Source organism: Callorhinus ursinus, unplaced genomic scaffold, assembly GCF_003265705.2.
Source record: "Callorhinus ursinus isolate GAN/ISIS: 27379988/994484 unplaced genomic scaffold, GSC_fseal_2.0 scaffold18, whole genome shotgun sequence".
Classification (NCBI taxonomy): domain Eukaryota; kingdom Metazoa; phylum Chordata; class Mammalia; order Carnivora; family Otariidae; genus Callorhinus; species Callorhinus ursinus.
The window spans coordinates 34,806,230-34,823,954 of record NW_027397080.1 but is presented as its reverse complement, the minus strand read 5'-3'; the positions used below and the strand labels follow the sequence as shown (position 1 = coordinate 34,823,954).

Genomic DNA, 17,725 nt, shown 5'->3' with positions numbered 1-17,725 from the left:
TGCTGCTGGGCAGTCGGCACACTGTCCTGCCCGTCCTCAGGCACGTCCGCTCTGCCACCTCGAGCACGGACAGCAGCAGCGGGGAGGTCAGGAGAGAGCACCCAACAGGTGCTCGGGAGAAAGCACGAAACGCGGGGCTTCCTGGAGCGGCCACAGGCGGGCAGGGGTGCCAGGCTGCACAGCTGAGCGCGTGCTTGGAAGTGAGAGCCGCTCCACCCCTGCCTTCTCCCCGCAGTTTCCTGACAGGACTGGGGTGTCCAAACTGCATCGAGTACTTCACGTCGCAGGGCCTACAGAACATTTACCACCTGCAGAACCTGACGATAGAGGTAGGCGCCCTGCCCACAGGCCAGAGCCCAGCGCCCAGCGCCCTGGCCCAGGGCACGGCCGTCCTCCACTTTTGGGACTCTGCTTCCTGCTCTCACCGGGGGAGGGGGAAAATCTGCAAAAACCCTTCTTCCCGAGACCAAACCCAACGTCCTCTCTCACGTCTGGCCTCCTACCGAGTCAGCTCTCGAGGCGCGGGCGCAGTCGGCTGCACAGACAGTGGCTGAATGGGACCCCCGCCCGGGGCCCTGGCAGTGGACTGCTCCCGTGGACCCGGCGGCCCGGCTGCCTTTGATTTGGGGGACAGGCTGTTCCCAAAGCACAGAGAGTTGCCAAGGCCAGAAGGGTCTTGGAGCTGGGGCAGCTCTCCACTTACATGGGGAGAAACTGAGGCCCACAGAGGGCAAGACACGTCCTGTGTGTCCTGGGTTCAGATCATGCCAGGCCAGAAGCAAATGGCATGGCTCATCTCTGGGTCAGACAAGATACCAGCAGCGAGTCCCTCCTAAACCATGAAAGACGTCACTTGCTCGCAGCCTAGGGCTACCTTGAGCCATAATGCACGGTTAGCCAAGGGAAGCTCAAGCCTCGAGAGCCCTGAGACACAGGGCCAGCCCCAGATCCCAGGGCAGGTCCAGCTCAGCGGCCGGGAGCCTCCTGAGCCCCTGCTCCCCAGCCTGGTGCTCAGCTCCCACCCAGGGCTGCAGGCCTCTTGCAGGCACTGGGGCCAGTCACTGGGATGAATGCCCTCCCCCTCCCCGTCCCCACCGACCCCTGCCAGGCTAGTTCAGTGCATGGTAAGTGCCCCTCACCCACACGAGCCCTGTGCCTGGCATGGAGGGGGAGGGCACAGGGGCTCGATGATCTGCTCTGGTTCCTACGGGGCCTGCTGTGGAGGGGCTCCGCCGCTCACTCTGACGGTGGTCAGGGCCGCAGTCCGCAGAGCCCAGGAATGGCTTCACCCCTACACGCACACGCCCATTCTTGGCTCTCGGTCACAGAAGGCCACGGCCTCATGCATGCAGCACTAGCTGCCCCTGCCCCGGCCCCGGCCCCGGCTGGGGGGTGAGGGGGCTTCTGGGCCCGGGCCGGGGCAGGGCCCGCTGACAGTGGCACGCCCGCGGCTCGTGCAGGACCTCGGCGCCCTGAAGATCCCAGACCAGTACCGGATGACCATCTGGAGGGGCCTACAGGACCTAAAGCAGAGCCACGACTACAGCGCCCAGCAGCTGATCCGCTCCAGCAGCAACACCTCTGCTATCTCCATCGGCAGCTCGGGGGAGCTCCAGCGGCAGCGGGTCATGGAGGCCGTGCATTTCCGTGTGCGCCACACCATCACCATCCCCAACCGCGGGGCTCCGGCCGGGGGCTCGGGGCCTGACGAGTGGGCCGACTTCGGCTTCGACCTCCCGGACTGCAAGTCCCGAAAACAGTCCATCAAAGAGGAGTTCACGGAGAGCGAGATTCACTGAGGGGCCGGGGTTCGCAGGAGAGTGGGCGCGGAGGGCACGGTGCCGGGTCAGTGGCGGCGGCCGGGGCCCGGAGTCCCTGGGAAGCCGTGTTTGGTCTCCTCTCGCTTTTTGTCAAAGACTGCTGAGGGAGGCAGGACCCACAGGCTGTGCCCAGGGAAAAGGCAAGGTCCACCCTGCAGCGCCTTGGACGGCGGGGTTGCTGTGTCCGGGGACTGGAGCTGTGCCCGGGGGGGTGCCCCCGAGGGCCGGCGCCACCCCCCACGGGCCTCGTCCTCCTTAGGGCTCTGCTGCTCCCCAGCGAGGTCCTTCGGAATACAAGGCTCGCCTCTGCTGACAGACTGCCGAAAAGTATTTCTCTAAGTCTTTTGGTTCCTGGCAATGAGCGGCCCCGGGATTGTATCTAAAACATGTTTATCTTGGGGTCGATGCTTCAGACCCTGTCTCTGCTCAAGGCTGGGTCCCTCTGCTGGACTTGAGGGTCAGTCTGTCCCTCTCACTTCAAACCACTGCAGCTACCTTCCACTTCCTGCCCAAAGAGGAAAGCCAGAACCTCCCTGGAATTGGAGGGGCCGAGGAAGGAGTGCGTTTGCCGCGTGTGCGGTCCCTCCTGGGAGGCAAGGAAACTTCTGGTCAGGTGCCACCAGCCAACACCCATGCCAACACCACTGGCCACAGCCGCCTCCGTTCGGTGACCTTCTCGGCACAGACGTGGACAGCGTGCTCGTTAGACTACTGGAAATTGTCAATATTTGATAAAATGATACCCTTTGTACTTGGTGGGTCAGCTTTTATTTTATTTTTTGCTTTCATTCTTGACATTCCCTTCAGGGTTCAACCCGTCGGCATTCCTGGCTTCCCAGTAGAGGGCAAGCCAGGCAAGGGTCAGCTTCTCGCTCCCAGGTGCTGGACGGGGCCGTGGAGGGGCAGGGCAGGTCCGCCCGCTGTTTGGCTGAGAAGGTCTCCACTTGGGACAGCTCCACTCCGTTGGCGACACTGGCAAACTGGGAGCAGGGCAGTGGGTCACCTTTCTCAGGGCTGTGGGGAGAGCCCCTCCCAGGCAGGGGGAGCACTCGGCAGGAATGTGCACCCGTCGGGGGCTCAGAGGAAGGCCCGGTGCTGGGAGGGCCCTCCTGTCCTCCTGGGGGTGGCAGGGGGCAGGGGGCAGACCTTCATGAGGCACCCCGAGGCATCAGCGGGCTGGGGGCAGGCGTGGGGCCATTTTCATTTGCAAGGAACCTCATGAGCCCTTGTGGCCAGCACACTGACAGACTGAGCGCACTGTCCAGGGCAGGACACAGGGCCCCAGAGAAATGTGGGCAATGGGTAACGAGGCAAACCACCTTGTTCCAGGCAGGCGGGATGAAGGGAGGCCGGCCTAATAGGTCAGCAGAGACTTGCCCTGCGTGCGGGCATGTGGCACCTCCCAAGCACAGCCTGCTCCCTCGCCGCGCCTGCGGAATGTGTGGGTCCTCTACCGATGTCCCCACTGAGGCAGGTAAGCCTCCAGGCCACGGGGAAGGTGTAGACACAGCCCTCAGCACCCTTCAGGTTTGTTCTTGTTGCCCTGAGCCCCCCCCGGAGAAGCCTTCCTCTCTGGAGAAGGCAGGACGGACTCTTCAGGCCACGTGTTCAGAGGTGTCTGTTCAGAACTCCAGCTCCGTCCCTTTCCACGCTGGACGAAGAGTGGGTGCTAAGTACCGGCTTCCTTCTTCCATGTCAGCCCTGGGAAGAGGGAGCGGTGCTCCTTGCTGCATGGTGGTTCAGAGACTGGCCAGCAGGGGGAGGAAGCCCCAGCTGGCCTCAGGGCCATCTCCAGACCAGGACTTCACCTTGGAGAGTCATGCCATTCTCATCCCCAGTCTACACTGACGTGAAAGCATCACTTGCGCTGTGAGCGCCGCGTCTGGGATGACGCGGCCATCCCTCCCCCTCCACCGCGCACCCGGGAGCTCTGAGCCCCAGCCAGGGCTAACCGGGGCAACAGAACCAGCTCGTTCCAACGGGCAGCAGGCTCTGCTCACTAGCCCAGAGGGGCTCCGTGTGCACGGGGATCTGCAGTTTCCCCAAGGTATGCGCTGCGCAGAGGCCCATAGTCACAGGCCGCAGACTCAGGGCCACTGGGGGCCATGTGCAGCTGCCCATGCCCCCCCCGTTTTCTGTCACACACACCCCCCCCACACACACACACCGCAAGGCCAGGGAAAGATGTACCCTGCTCATGCCGGTTTACCAATGAGCAAATAGGCGAAGTCCTGCTTCTTGGGCTTCAAGGCTGGGCTAGACTCTGGCACTTGCTCTTGCAGCCACACGCTGGGGCACCCCAGTGGTGCCCCCTTGTTCCACCTCAGGCACTGGGACCCATCCCCCAACTCCCACGGACCCGGCCGGATGCGGGTAAGCCCAGTCCCCCGTTTGTCTCCGAGGCACGCTCCTGTGGGCCCGAGTCCAGCAGGAAATGCCACAGAGACCCCCCCAGGTGCCCTGGAAAGGGCTGGTGCAGGGCAGGCAGAGCCCCGAACATCGAGGGGGGAGGGAGGAGGTTGTCCTCCCATGGGGGCCCCAGGCTGCACGCGCTGTCCTGGAGCCTTTCTCCCACTGTGCTGGAGGGTGAGGGCCTTTGGGGAGAACAAGCCACAAGAATCAATTGTGTAGAAACTTGGCCCTGCTTAGGAGAACGTGCAAACTGACGGGAGCAACACTCCATAGGTTTGAAACTCTGGTTCTACAGAACTCAAGAATCAAGAACGAATAAACTCTGAAGGTGTGGGTTTTCCAGTGGTGAAGAGGCAGGAGGGAATGCTCTGGATGGGAAGCAGCCCAGAGAATGAAGTGGACTGTGCGTCCACACCGACACCAGCCGGCCTGAGCTCAGGCCAGAAAGCACGCTGCTGGGGGGTTGGGGGGGGGGGCTGTCCTGCCCCACACCCTTCACTGCCCCCACAGCTTGGCTGTGTGCAGAGCTTCGTTAGCAGGGCTGGGCTGCTGGGGAGCGGTCATTTCCACGGCCCAGGCCCTCAGCATGCACGGATCAGGGACAGGTCAGCATCTCCGATGCAGACAGCCAGTTCTCTGTTTCCATAGGGTAAAGCACTTTAACGCTTTAAGGTTAAAAAATATATATATATCACCCACATTTTTAATGTAATTGATGCGTCTTCAAGCAGTATTAATGGATCTATTCCAATGATATTAACTTTTTTTGGTAATGTAATCTTGGGAAAATGTGTTATTTTTTTAGCTGTGTTTTGGTGGGAAATTTTGTTTTTTGTAACATAATAAAGCGCACGTTCCGAAGGCTGTCTCTGAGTAACTCAGATAAGGAAGATAACCTGTGCACGCAGGCAGCTCCCGGCAGGTGGGGGGACCTACAGCCTCCACGCCAGGCTTGAGCAGCCCCACTGGGCTTCTCCTGTGTTTTCAGCGGAATGAGGCTGTGGGTACTGCAGAGCCAAGAGCTCAGGGCTGCCTGGAGTCACAAGAGCGAAAGCTGCCTGACCTCACAGGCCTTACTTCGGCCTCGGCCTCTGGAACCCTCATCCAAGGGGGGCCGGAGGTCTTGACTTCAGAAAGGTTACACAGGACACGGGTAGACCACAAATACCCTCCCAGCTGCCTGGAGGCGAGCACATTCACGTTTCTCTGCAAAACTTAGAACACAGAAGACAGCAGAGAGCTTACGGCCGCTCAACTCAGGCCGGAGGCCACATGAGCTTCCGTTCTTCCAGTTCTCAGCTTTCTGGATTTCTAGGCTGTGGGACACAGGGGCCCTGCCTGTGTCAAGGCCTCTTGAGTCTGTTCAACCTGGAGGGGGGCCCAAGTCATTTAGACATCGGGCTGAAACTAAGCAGAAGAGAAAACACACAAAGGCCAGATGGAGCCATGCCCACGCTCACCGGCACTCACTAAAGCAGGGACAGCTCTGCGGGGACACCACATGCAGGCAGGCCAGGAGAGGCCAGGAGGGGTCATGAGGGGCCAGGAGAGGCCAGGAGGGGTCATGAGGGGCCAGGAGAGGCCAGGAGGGGTCATGAGGGGCCAGGAGAGGCCAGGCGGGTCCAGGAGAGGCCAGGTGGAGCTGGGTGTACCAGCCGGGGCCCCAGCCACACCTTTCTGGTTGGGCCCATTCATTCACACACTCGCCTCTGAGCAAAACCTGCCCATCCCTTTCCCCAGAGTTGTTATCTATCCCTGGCCCACGTCAAGGGCTGAGCAGAACATGCCCTGACCCCATCACTGAGACAGGAATCCCAATCGCAAGCGCTCCGACACCTCTGAACCAGATGGGAAACAAGGAAAGGCAGCCTCTGAGGAATGAACACAGTCACACTTACAGCACAAGGGTGTTTTTTGTATCTTTGTTCAGAAACATGTTTTTTTAAGTAGGGTACGAGCAATACAGCCAATTCCTTCAAACATGTAAAAACATCTCCCATCTGTTGCACTCTAAGGTCAAAAGATGATTTGGGTTCAAAGCGGACCGGCCGCTTTGCAAGGCGCGCTTGTTCTGGGAGCATCCTGGCGATGACCCCGTAGCTGCCAAAAGGAAAAGAGGAGGCCTGGCTACATGTTCCATGCCCCTCGGGAGGCGAAGGGCGTCCGCTCGTCTCCCCGCTGACCTCTGAAGACCAAGTCCGCAGGCCAGCAAGAACACGACGGGCTAGTGGTGCATCAGGACACCCCGCCGTACCCATAACAGTGCTGTACCCGTGCCTGCCTCCTGCACGGGTTCTTTCAGACACCTGCCTGGTTTCTAAATACCGCTACAGCTGCCCCAAATGCCCAGCGGACCCTGCAGCCTGCCTCTTGCACATGACCGTTAGTTTCCAATGTGCTCCAGCCACCTCCGGCTCTGCTCCTCCCCTGGAGACAGCTTGCAGCCCACTGAGCCTACATGGTCAATCCTGCCCTGACCCCCAGTCCCCACGCTGAGGGGGCTCCTGCCGGAAGCATCTCCCTCACGTACCAGGCCGTGGCTGAAACAGACCCCAGCCTCTGCTGTCAAGTCCTGAATGAGCCGTGACACCAGGAAGGAGCCCCCTCGGCTGCTGAAGCCTCCCCCGTCCCAGTCTGCAGTGCAGAGCCTGTCACCATGGGCTGCACCTCTCGTGGGAACAGCCCCCATGGTCGGACTGTCAGATCCCTGGCCGGTCCCGGCTTTGAGCTTCAGTATCGCTCGTGGTGCTTCTGCCTTGACCAGAGGCCTCAACCACTTCATGTTGCAGGTCCGCAGCCAACGGGCCGGCCCCACCCACAGGGCCCCAGGAACCGCTCTTTGGGGGGAGGAGTGGAGCAGACCGCTAAGTCAGGGTTGGCAAGAGTCCTGTGGGGTGACATCTGAGGAAAGCCCCAGCGGGCCGGAGGAGCCTAGGACAGAGCCTGGGATGGACGCATCCAGGCAAAGGAGAGGGCAAGGGCAAAGCCCCGAGGAGGGGCAGTGCCCTGAGGACCAGCGAGAAGGGCCGCGGTCAGAAAGGAGGGTGGCATCTACCTGGAGCGAGGGGAGCCTGATCGCCTTCCATCCTATCGGGCTCGCCCTGGGATGAACTCTGCGGGAAGCCAGGCAGCGCGCGCGGGAGCTGCCGACGACAGAGAGGATGTGAGGTGGTGACGGAAGAGGAGCCAAAGGTGAGGGTGGGCGCAGGAGGGGGGGCGTGGCCGGGGAGGGGAGCCAGCTCTGCGCGAGCTCGGCCCCAGCTGAGCATGGGAGCGTGTGCGCGCGTGTGCAGGTGCCCGGCAGGCAGAGGGGACCTGCGGCCGGGCCTCAGGGCGGGCATGGAAACAGCCAGCCAGCAGTGCCGGTGGCGGGAAAAGCTGATCTGGGGGGTCACACAGGACTCAGCGTGGGCTACTCCACCCACCGTGGAGACGGGAGCCCCGGGAAATGAGACGGAGCGCCTCCTGCAGGGTTCTTCCAGGCAGGGGCAAACAGGGGCCAGGCCTGGATCTGGCCCCTCAGGGTCAGTGGGGACGTGAAGCACACAGGCAGAAGAGACCCCAGAGAGAACGGGAGGAGGGATGGAGGACCATGAGAACAGACGACTCTGGAGGCCCTGCTCTCCAGGCAAAGTCCAAGGGGACTCGAGCCCAGACAAAGAACGGACTTCCTGAGATGGAGAAACAGCAGGCCCCACACGGTGGCCTTCCCCACCCCTGGCCTGGCCTCTGGCTCCTTGTCCCAAACACCCGCTCACCGCCCGGCACTGGTGGGTGTCACCCACCAGGTACCTCCAGTGAGGGCTTGAGAGACCAAGGCCTCATCACCCCCACTTAGGCACAATCCTGTGGTGCCCTGCCCAAGCCCCCCTTGTCCCCCATCCCACGAAGCTCGGGATGACACGGCGGTCCATGCCTCTCTGCCCCTGGGACACCTTGCCATCCACTGCCTCAGTCCTTGGCCCAGACCCTTCTTTCCATCCAGCTGCCCCTGCCTGGTCCTGTCTTCTCCCTGTGGCCCCAACAGCCATCAGCGGCTGCACTGATGGCATTGAGGGGGAGTACTTCCAGAACTTCTTTCCCATAAGCAATGGTCAGCCCACAGTTTCTGAAAAGAAATATTATGACTTAAGAGCCTAAGCCCCTCTTATGGAATACTGAAAAAGGCTGCTTCAGATAAAAGTTACAGTGAGGCGGGCACTGGCAAACTAGCACTGTAGGTCTGTGGCAGCTCACCCTAGGGAGCTCAAAAATGGCTTTTTATATGTTTAGAAATTAGTGCCCATTCTATCATTTCCAGGAAACTGGGGGCTAGGGGGTGGGGAACATGCCCAGCTTACTCAGTGAGGCAAACGTTACCCTGAAACCAAAACCCTCTAAAGACACTATAAAAAAGCTATAGACAAACCTCTCCCATAAACACAGATAGAAACATTCTTCACAGGAATTTAGCAAATGGAACTCAACACTATATTAAAAAGGGTAATACAGCACGATCAAGTGGGCTTCTCTCAGGAATGCAAGGCTGGTTGGATATTAGAGGATCAATCATTCATCGTCTCAACTGATGCAGAAAATGCATTTGATAAAATTCAACATCCACTCGTCATAAAAAACCTCAGTGAAGTAGGAACAGAAAGCAAATTTCCCAACCTGACAAAACTCAGAACTGGCACCATACTCGTGGTGAAAGACGAAGGCCTTCACCCTAAGACTGGACACAACACAGGGCTCTTCTCAGTCCTATTCCACGTCATAGGACAGGTCCCTGCCAACGCAATTAGACAAGAAAAAGAAAAACATACCGGCTAGAAAGAAAAGAAGAAAATCATCTCTACAGAGAATCGACAACAAAGCTAATGAATGGAACACGGGAGTTTAGCAAGGTCATAGAATACAATTTTTTATGCAAAAATCAGTCGTATTTTTTATACACTAGCAACAAACAATGGAAATAGAAAATTAAAAAACTGTTAACCTTAAAACTAAAACTGCCAGTTATTTTACCAGCAAAGGATGGGTTTTCGGGGAACAGCAGAGAACTGCCACGTGGGACAAGCAGGTGACAGGGAAACCACAGGCAGGTCTGGAGAGCAGAGGAGAGGTACACGTTATAAAGGAGTGGAGAGCTGGGGGGGGGGCTGTGTAAAGGAAAGGTCCACCGAAGTCAACTGGGAGCGCAGGGTGCAGGGGCTTCTCACTGTCTGCGCCGTGACAGACTCTCACTGGCTGTGCTTTTGGGGAGGGGGCGAGGAGACTCTCCTTCCTCCTGCTGGGGCAGAAAAGTAGTACCCACGTGCAAGGTGCACTCTTGGGCCAGAGTGGTAGGTGTGGGACTCCGTTTCAGTGAGGTTTCCCTTCATAAATCTCCACAAAAGTCACAGTTACAATAGCACCAAAAACATCTGACAAAACACAAGATCTAGACACTGATGAGTACAGAACAGTAATGAAGGAAATCAAGGAAGACAGCAATAAAGGCACAGATGGGCTGTGACCCTACCGTGAGGGTGTCGGTCCTCCCCAGGCCAATCCGCAGACTCAGAGTGATTCCCATCACAATCCCGGCAGGATGTTTGCGTAGACGCAGATGAGATTCTGAATGTATACGGAAAGGCAAAGGATCTGGAATGACCCAAACAACGTGGAAACAAGTTGGGGGACTCGCGCTACCTCATTTCACCTTACTGGATGCCCCAGGAATCAAGATGCGGTGTTGCTGCAAGGGTAGGGAATCAATCAGAGCAATGGGAGGTGGATTTCTGACTTGGGTCACCTCAACAGCATCCCAACGTTTGCCCTCAAGGCAAACGACTGGCCGCTGGATTTAACTTACCGCTGGCCTCTGAGGAAGCCAGAATGCCACATACCCAACACTAGTAAGACTGTCGGAGTAACAATCTGCCGAGCTCCTTCCGCAGCTGACAGCAGTTACCCTTGGGTCTGAACTGGCAGGGGGCCCGAGGGGGTCCTGGGGACAAGGAACATTCCGGGGGCTGGCCACACAGGTTGTTCAGTTTGCAAAAACGTGTGGAGCTCAGGCACTTGTCCATGTATGGGTCACGTACAAATGTGTTTATTCTACATTCAGTTATAAGGATGCGGACTCTCCTAAGTCAAGAAGGGAGGTACTAGGAAGACAGCATCATATATAATCTAAAACTACAATTTGGCAGCTTTCCAAAAACATGCAAATTTTAAATATTCACGAACGTGCTCGGGAGATAAAGAGGAGACTATTATTGCACACCATTCAGCTGAACATTTTCAGAATGGTCTATGTGCATTAAGTCAGGATTAAACCTTAACATGGTAATTAGGAACAGATTTCACAGAGCAGTTATGGCTTCAGGAGAGAGTCACACAGGTGGACAGGAGCCGTCAGCCCGACAGCAAACCCGGCAGCCAGCCCCGTGACAGTACACACTGGGAGGGGACCAGCCCTGCTCCCCTGCGGCTGGTGGCACTGCACCTGACACCACCAGTTAGGCTGCTGCCATCATGCCAGGCGGCTCTGGAGGCGAGTCCAGAATGCTGCCGGCTCGTAGTGTTACCCTCAGCGGCTGGACACAGCTCCCTGAAAAGAGCTCAGGTCCCACTCAGCTGCACGACTTAGGGACCTGGGCCTGAGGAACTCAGCAGGTCTCAAAGGCTCTACATTCAGAACACCCCAAATCCAACTATGCTGCCACTCTGGTCCAGGCCTGAACTGCTGCAATGCCCTGCCTCCTTCTGCCCCTGGCCCCACTAGGGTGGGGTCTTCCAAATCAGTGCAAGGACCCGCTGGGGCAACGCTTGCAAAACCCCAGCCTTCCACACACGGTCCCCTGGGGGCTCCCCAAGACACTCTAAACACAACCCAAAGCGCGTGGGCCCCCCACCCTGACCTTGTTTCTACCCCTCACCACAAGCTCGTTACACTCCTACCAGCTCGCCTGCGGTGCTATTCCTTGAACAACCCCACAGGGCCTCCTTCCGGGCCTTAGGACGGGCTTGGCTTCCTCTCTGTCCAGACCCCCCAGATCAGCGCCTCCTCCAGATACCTGCGCGGCAGGCTCACCCATTCGGGTCCCTGCCCGAATGCCCGCTCTGCGGAGCCTCTCCACCCTCCCGCTCCCTCCCCAGCTTGACTGCTCTCGTGGAGCCCAGTGCCGCTGGCGTGGCGTGGGATCTCCTTGTCTGTCTCTCTACCAAATCCAGCAGCACAGGACGAGGACTTTGCCCCACTGGGGGCCGAGTCTTCAGCCCCTGCGCAGTGCCCGCCCCCGGCGGGTGGTAAGTGAGCGGCGTCGGTAGCCGCGGCTCGTTGACGACGGGATGGGCATCCGCATCCCGGCCGGCCACACACCCGGCTCTGCCGGCTCGCGCCACGTCACGGAGCCATCAACAACGGAAAGCACGTGCCGGCACCCACTCCACGCTCCGCAGCCCAGAGACAGCCAAGGGGGCCGGGGGCTCTGGTGACACCGCCGGACGAGAGGCGTCAGAGGCATCTGAGGGCAGTGTTCGGTCGGCCTGCTTAGAAGGGACGGACGGCCCTTTCATCTGGAGAGCCGGGGACACGGCAAGGTGGCTAGCGGAGCAGACGGGGCGCCGGTGGTAGAGGAGCTGATGGCGCTGGGGAGGCGGGAGCAGACACCCGAGGCCAGCGGGAAGGACAGGGTCCGCAGGCCGGAGGTGCCCCAGGGCACGAGTGGAGGCTGAGGGCCAGACCGGGAGTATGGCCGGCCACCGCCCCGCGGTTTAAAGCTCCTGCGCCCCGGCACCGACCCGGACCCGGAAGCGCGGGGCGGGGCCGGGAGCCCCTGTGAGGGGGCGGAGCTCCACGTGAGGGGCGGGGTCTGGGCGGGGGCCTTGGGTGTGGTCGGAGTGGGGCGGGGCTGGGGCGCGGGCTGGGGGCTGGACTCCGGGTGAGGGGCGGGACTCTGGGCGCGGGGCGGGGCCGAAGCCCTTCCCGGAAGGGCGAGGTTCCGGTTGCGGGGCGGGGCCTGGGCGTGGCGTGGAATGACGGCCAAAGTCTCCAGGTTCCCGCCGCCCTCACTTTTGGGCGGTTGCTGGGCTTCTATTTGCCGAGCCTCTCCCCCTACAGGGTTTCCCTGATCGGCGAGAGGGCTTTTTCACGTATAAAGGTCTATCGTTGCAAAAATTGGCTTTGCAGTTAAGCTTTTTATAAAGTAACAAAAATCATAGGCTTTTGGGGCATCTGAATTTCTCTGGGGTTTTATGAACGAAGGCCCTGAAACCGTCAGGGTGCTGGACTCGGGCACCTGCGCGGCCTTGGGTGCGCGCGAGCATCCGCAGGTGTGGCTCCCTGTCTCATCCGAGCTGAGCAGGGCGCTAGCCTGCACCCCTTCCAAGATACATTTTCTGGTGCTACCCCGCCTTTCTTTAAGCCAGCTCTAAACATACCCTCCAAATGTGGAGAAAATCGAGTCCTTTTCTCTCGAGGTGACAAGACCAGAAAGTTGATTGGTTTGCGTGATGGAGTGAAATGGACTGACTGCCCCGAGATAAGTTCCCTATTTCATACTGACTTCTCTATTGATTGAACTCCACTTTGGATTTCCGGTAACCAAATATAATCGGCTTTTTTTTTAATTAAAAAAAGATTTATTTATTTCAGAGAGAGAGCATGAGCGGGGGGAGGGGCAGAGGGAGAAGCAGACTCCCCGCTGAGCTGGGAGCCCTTCAGGGGGCTTGATCATAGGACCCCGATATCATGACCTGAGCTGAAGTCACACGCTTAACTGACTGAACCACTCAGGCATCCCAATAATAGTCTTGTTTTATAATTTCCTGTATAGCTGCAAAAGTAATCTGAAAGCATTTTGGGGTGGTGAATTTATTTATTTTTTTATATAATTTTCTTGCAAGGGATCATATCATGAATTTCCTTCAGCCAGTAAAAAAAGAAGACCTTCCCACCTCCACTCCCGCCCCGCTGAAAGCTTGTATGATTGGGGTCTTGTTTCTGTGTCATTAAAGATGTCCTGAGATAAGCATTTGAGGGCTGGGAGATCATCAGCCGGGAGCCAGGCTTCTCTCTCTTTTCTTGGCCTTTCTTAGCCAAATGGTTTCATTCTCTAGGTCAACTCCTGGTCTGGAACTTTGGACATTGCTTTAAAGATGGGAAAATGGAAGGTAAGAAGATCACAGCTCGAACCTGAGCAAGCCCCTCCCCACTTAAAGGCCTCTCTGGAAGCCCAGGGCCTTCTTTTGCACAGCTGAGGAATGTTGTCTTAGCTGGGCTAATTCCTGCCAGGCATGAAACCCAGGTTCTGTTTAAAGGGAAAACCGGATACTGGGTAAGCAGCTGTCCAGTTGTGATCTGGCCTCGTTTCTGGATTTTGAACTTTGGATGCCTTCTTGGGTCATACCTGAGCAACCAGAAAGGTGAAGCCAAATGTCTCAGGATAAAATGTAAGTTCTGCGGGGTCAGAGACGTCACTGCACTCTCCCCAGCACCTAAAATGAGGCTGACATTTCCACTGCCCTTAAATATTTACGGAGTTGAAGTATGAAAAGAAACTGGAGCGCCCTCAGCGCTTGCTGCATTTTTCGTTCAGGTCCTTGAAGCCAGAAATGGTACTTCATTCAGCCACATATGTTTTCAAGCGCCTGTTAGGCACCAGGCATGTTTTAGGTGCTCTGGGGCTGAGGAATCGGGTCTGGAGAACCCCCGGCACTTAATATTGCTATCCGAGGGAGGTTCTTTATTATTTTTTATTTAAATTCAGTTAATTAACATAAAGTGTAATATTAATTTCAGAGTAGAGTTCAGTGATTCATCAGTTGCATGTCACACCCTGTCTCGTTATATCACGTGCCCTCAATGCCCATCACCCAGTTACCCCATCCCCCACCCAAGGGGAGGTTCTTATGGGTTGAATGGTGTCTCCCCACAATTCACATGTTGAAGTCCTAACCCCCAATACCTAAGAATGTGACCTTATTAGGAAGTAGGGTCATTGCAGATGGAATTGGTTGAGTTAAGATGAGGTTTACTGGGGTAGGGAGACGCCTCATCCAGTATGACTGGCGTCCTTATACAAAGGGGAAATCTGGACACGGACACGCATACAGGGAGAATGCCATGCAAAGATGAAGCAGAGGTGGGGATGATGCTTCTACAGTCAAAGATCACCGGCAAACCCCTAGCAGCTACGGAAGAGGCTGTTACACGTTCTCCCTCACAGTTCTTAGAAGGAAACAGCTCTGCTGACATCTTATCCTGGACTTCGGGAAGTGTTCGAGAACTGTGTGTTGTGTGAGCCCGGCCTACTGTGTTGTGTCTGACATCCCCAGGAAACCAGTACAGTAGAACTCACCCTCGGGGATTCTGGTTGTACCCCTAAAGCTCTTACACTCTCCACGTAGCCATTCCCCACCATGAGGCATCCAGGTCCCAAGAATCTGGCCTCCGCTGTTCCTGGAACAAGCCAAGCTCACTGCTGCCTCCAGCTGGTGAGCAGCTCTGTGCTAGCAATGCTCTCCTTCCTGATTTTCCGGGGATGGACTCCTTGGCATCAGCTCTGGGCCCTGACATCACCGTGAGAGCCCATCTTCTCCAGCCTGCCCACGGCATCTGCCACTACCTCCCCCTCGGCCCCCGTGGATCTCTCTCCTTCGGAGCCCTTACCACAAGCCGAAATGTGTCTGTGTGTCTGCTCCTCAGCTTTTGCATTTCCTCCGCTGCAATGTAAGAAGAGCAAGCACTAGGCTAGCACTTTCCATCCCAGTGCCCAGAATAGGGTCAGGCTCACGGGAGATGCTCAAAACACGCGGGGAGCCGACAGGTGCCGATGAGGACCTTAGAACACGCACTGCTGGCATTTAGCCCGTGACAACCCGGAGAGCTCTTCTGGGCCCTTCCCAACCTCTTCTCATGCTGTTGCCTCTCCATCTGCTAGAGAAGGAGGAAAGGGCAGAGGAGACCTTTCCTTTAAAGGAAACACCTTTAAAAAAGTTATTCCTTAAATAATAAAATCATGGCAAAATAGAAGTAACACAAAATTGACCATTTTAAGCATATAGTTCAGTGGTATCGAGGACGTTCACATTGTTGTGCACTGTCCATCTCCAGAACGCTTTTCATCTGGCAAGACTGAAGTTCTACCCACTCCACACTAACCCCCGACTCCTGCTCCCAGACCCTGGCCCCCACCCTCACACCTTCTGTCTCTGTGAGTTTGGCTGCTCTAGCTATGGCATATATGTGGAATCACACAGTGTTTGTCCTTTCATGGCTGGCTTATTTCACTTAGCATGATGTCCTCAAGATTCCTCCATGCTTCAGAACATCCTTCCTTTTCAGGGCTGAGTATTATTCCATCCGGCGGCCATACTCTATTTTATTTATCCCTTCACCCGTCAGTGGACCGTTGGGTCGCTTCTGGCTTCTGGCAATTGTCAGTAATGCTGTTGTGACTACGGGTATGCAAATATCTCCTCTAGCTTTTTAATCTGCAACCAGAGTGATTACTATTCTATTTGGAACTCTACATTATCAAGGAGCCAATTGTTTGGTTCGTCTCCTCATATGATCTCCGGGTTGCAGGCCTCCTGAGAGAAGGGACCCAGCAGATGGGAGTTTCCACCGTCTCCCAGCTGGGAGCGTGGAGCCAGGCACACAGGAGACACACGGGAGACCCCCGTGTTTGTCAGGGCAAAGGAAGGATGAAAGGAAGCCTGATCAGGGCTCCCATAGACTAGGAGAAATAAAGCATGTTAAGCACGTGGCTGGTGTTGCATACTTTATTGGTGGATTTTTGGTATGAATCTGTAAAAATGAAATGGTTTATCACTGCATCATGTGAAAATGTCTCCACGGTTCCTCAATAAATTTGAGGGTCATGTGCAGGATAAGTCGACTTAAGATGCAGGCCATCCGGCGTGGATGAATTACGTTTCCGGAGGCCCCTCGGAGGGCCAGGCAGCCCTTCTCTCTGGAGGCTGAACAGGCGCAAGAGCTGTGGATGGCTGCCAGGGGTCAAAGGTAGGTTTGGTGCAGCACCAGGGCTGGGGTGCCGCCCCCAGGGTACTCAGTGCCAGGGTGGGGGCAACGCCCACAGAGGTGAGGAGTTGCTCCTGGCCTGGTGAATGGGAATCAGCATTTTAACAAGCTCCCCAGGCAACTCCCATGAGCACACAGTTTGAGAAGCTGCCCTCGGTCCCTGTAAACTGCAGGCACACTGAGCCACCCGGAGCCAGGGAGGAGCCTCAGCTCCTGCAGGATTTCACTGCTTCTGCCTGAAAGTTCACGCACCACCAGTGGCCCAAGCCCGCCCACCAGACTTTCAAGACTCAGCTTCGGCGTGCCTCCCAGAGGAAGCTTTTCAGGGTCCTCCTCACCCTGCTCCCCTCAAAGACTGCAGGATGCCCCTCTTAGGGGTGTGCTTGGCCTCGAGGCCCATCCCCACCTGGACACTGCACGCCCTGCCAGGTCCACAAGCCAGCCCTGGGGCGTGTCTCCTGTCCGTGGTGATCGTCCGTGCAGCTCCCACGAGGGCCGACGTTCAGGGCCGAACGTCCCAGCACGTGGTGGGTGTGCTAGCTTCCTGGGGCAGCTGTAATAAAGCACCACGGCCGGGGGGCTTAAACAACAGAACCGGATGCTCTCACAGTTTGGGAGGCCAGAAGTTCAAAGTCTCGGTGTCAGCAGAATTGTGCTCCCTGGAAAACCTACAGGGGAGGCCCCTTCCTCACCTGTCCCTACTTCTGCGGCAGTTCCTTGACTAATAGATGCCTTGCTCCAGTCCTCCACCCTCAGGAGACCTCCCGCTCCGTGAGTCTCTGTGTCAGTTTCCCCTTTTTATAAGGACACCAGTCATATGGATCAGCACCCGCCCTGATGACCTCTATGAAGACCCTATTTCCAAATAAGGCCACATGCTGAGGTCCTGGGGTTAAGACTTCAACATGCAACCCATCAGGGAAGGCCTGCATTTCCCCACCCCTTTGTAATGCCACACCCCAGGTGACCTGCTTTGGGGGTCAAATGTGAGCGGAAGGGAGGGCCTCACTTCCAGGCCAGGGGCCCTGAGAGCTGCTTCCTCCTGCGTCCGTGACCCAGGCCCAGACACTGGTCATGGAGGTGGAGCCTGGTCAGCCTGGGTCCCTGACCGACGACAGCTGACAAAAACTCTGTCCTTGACCAAACCTTCCTCAGACCCCTCGGAGCCCTCTTCTCGCCGGGGCCTCCCTCACGGCCTCCCCCTGTCGATCCTTGCCAAGTCCAGATTCAGCAAGAGCCCTAGGCCCGTTTTCAGAGAGTCCCTGGACCCTTGGCCCATGACCGAATTCCTCTTCCGCGCCCCTGATGGCCAGGCCCTGCGTCTGAGAGCTCAGCCTGCCCTCAGGGAGAATGCCCCCACCCTTGCTGTCCCCTCTTGGCAAGTTCCACCCACAACCCCTCTCGCTGCTCCTGGGCTGAAGCCCCACCGGCCCGCCGCATGCAGCGTTGAGTTTCGATCCCTCTCCCCTGTTGCAGTCCC

The 17,725-nt window shown here is 57.2% G+C and overlaps 1 protein-coding gene across 13 annotated transcripts in view; it reads left to right on the top strand.

Moving 5' to 3' along the window:
- Window positions 1-5,093, top strand: part of TP73 (tumor protein p73) — a 65,710-nt gene extending 60,617 nt beyond the window's left edge. For 12 of the 13 annotated variants that reach the window (XM_025856171.2, XM_025856169.2, XM_073903457.1 and 9 more), the window contains 2 exons: window positions 236-329; window positions 1,461-5,093. In XM_025856171.2, the coding sequence (XP_025711956.1) occupies window positions 236-329; window positions 1,461-1,799 (433 nt within the window). In that variant the 3' untranslated portion in view covers window positions 1,800-5,093. The remainder of the gene's footprint in view (window positions 1-235; window positions 330-1,460) is intronic. The other variant, XM_073903461.1, reaches the window with a different exon arrangement.
- The last annotated feature ends 12,632 nt before the right edge of the window (window positions 5,094-17,725 follow it).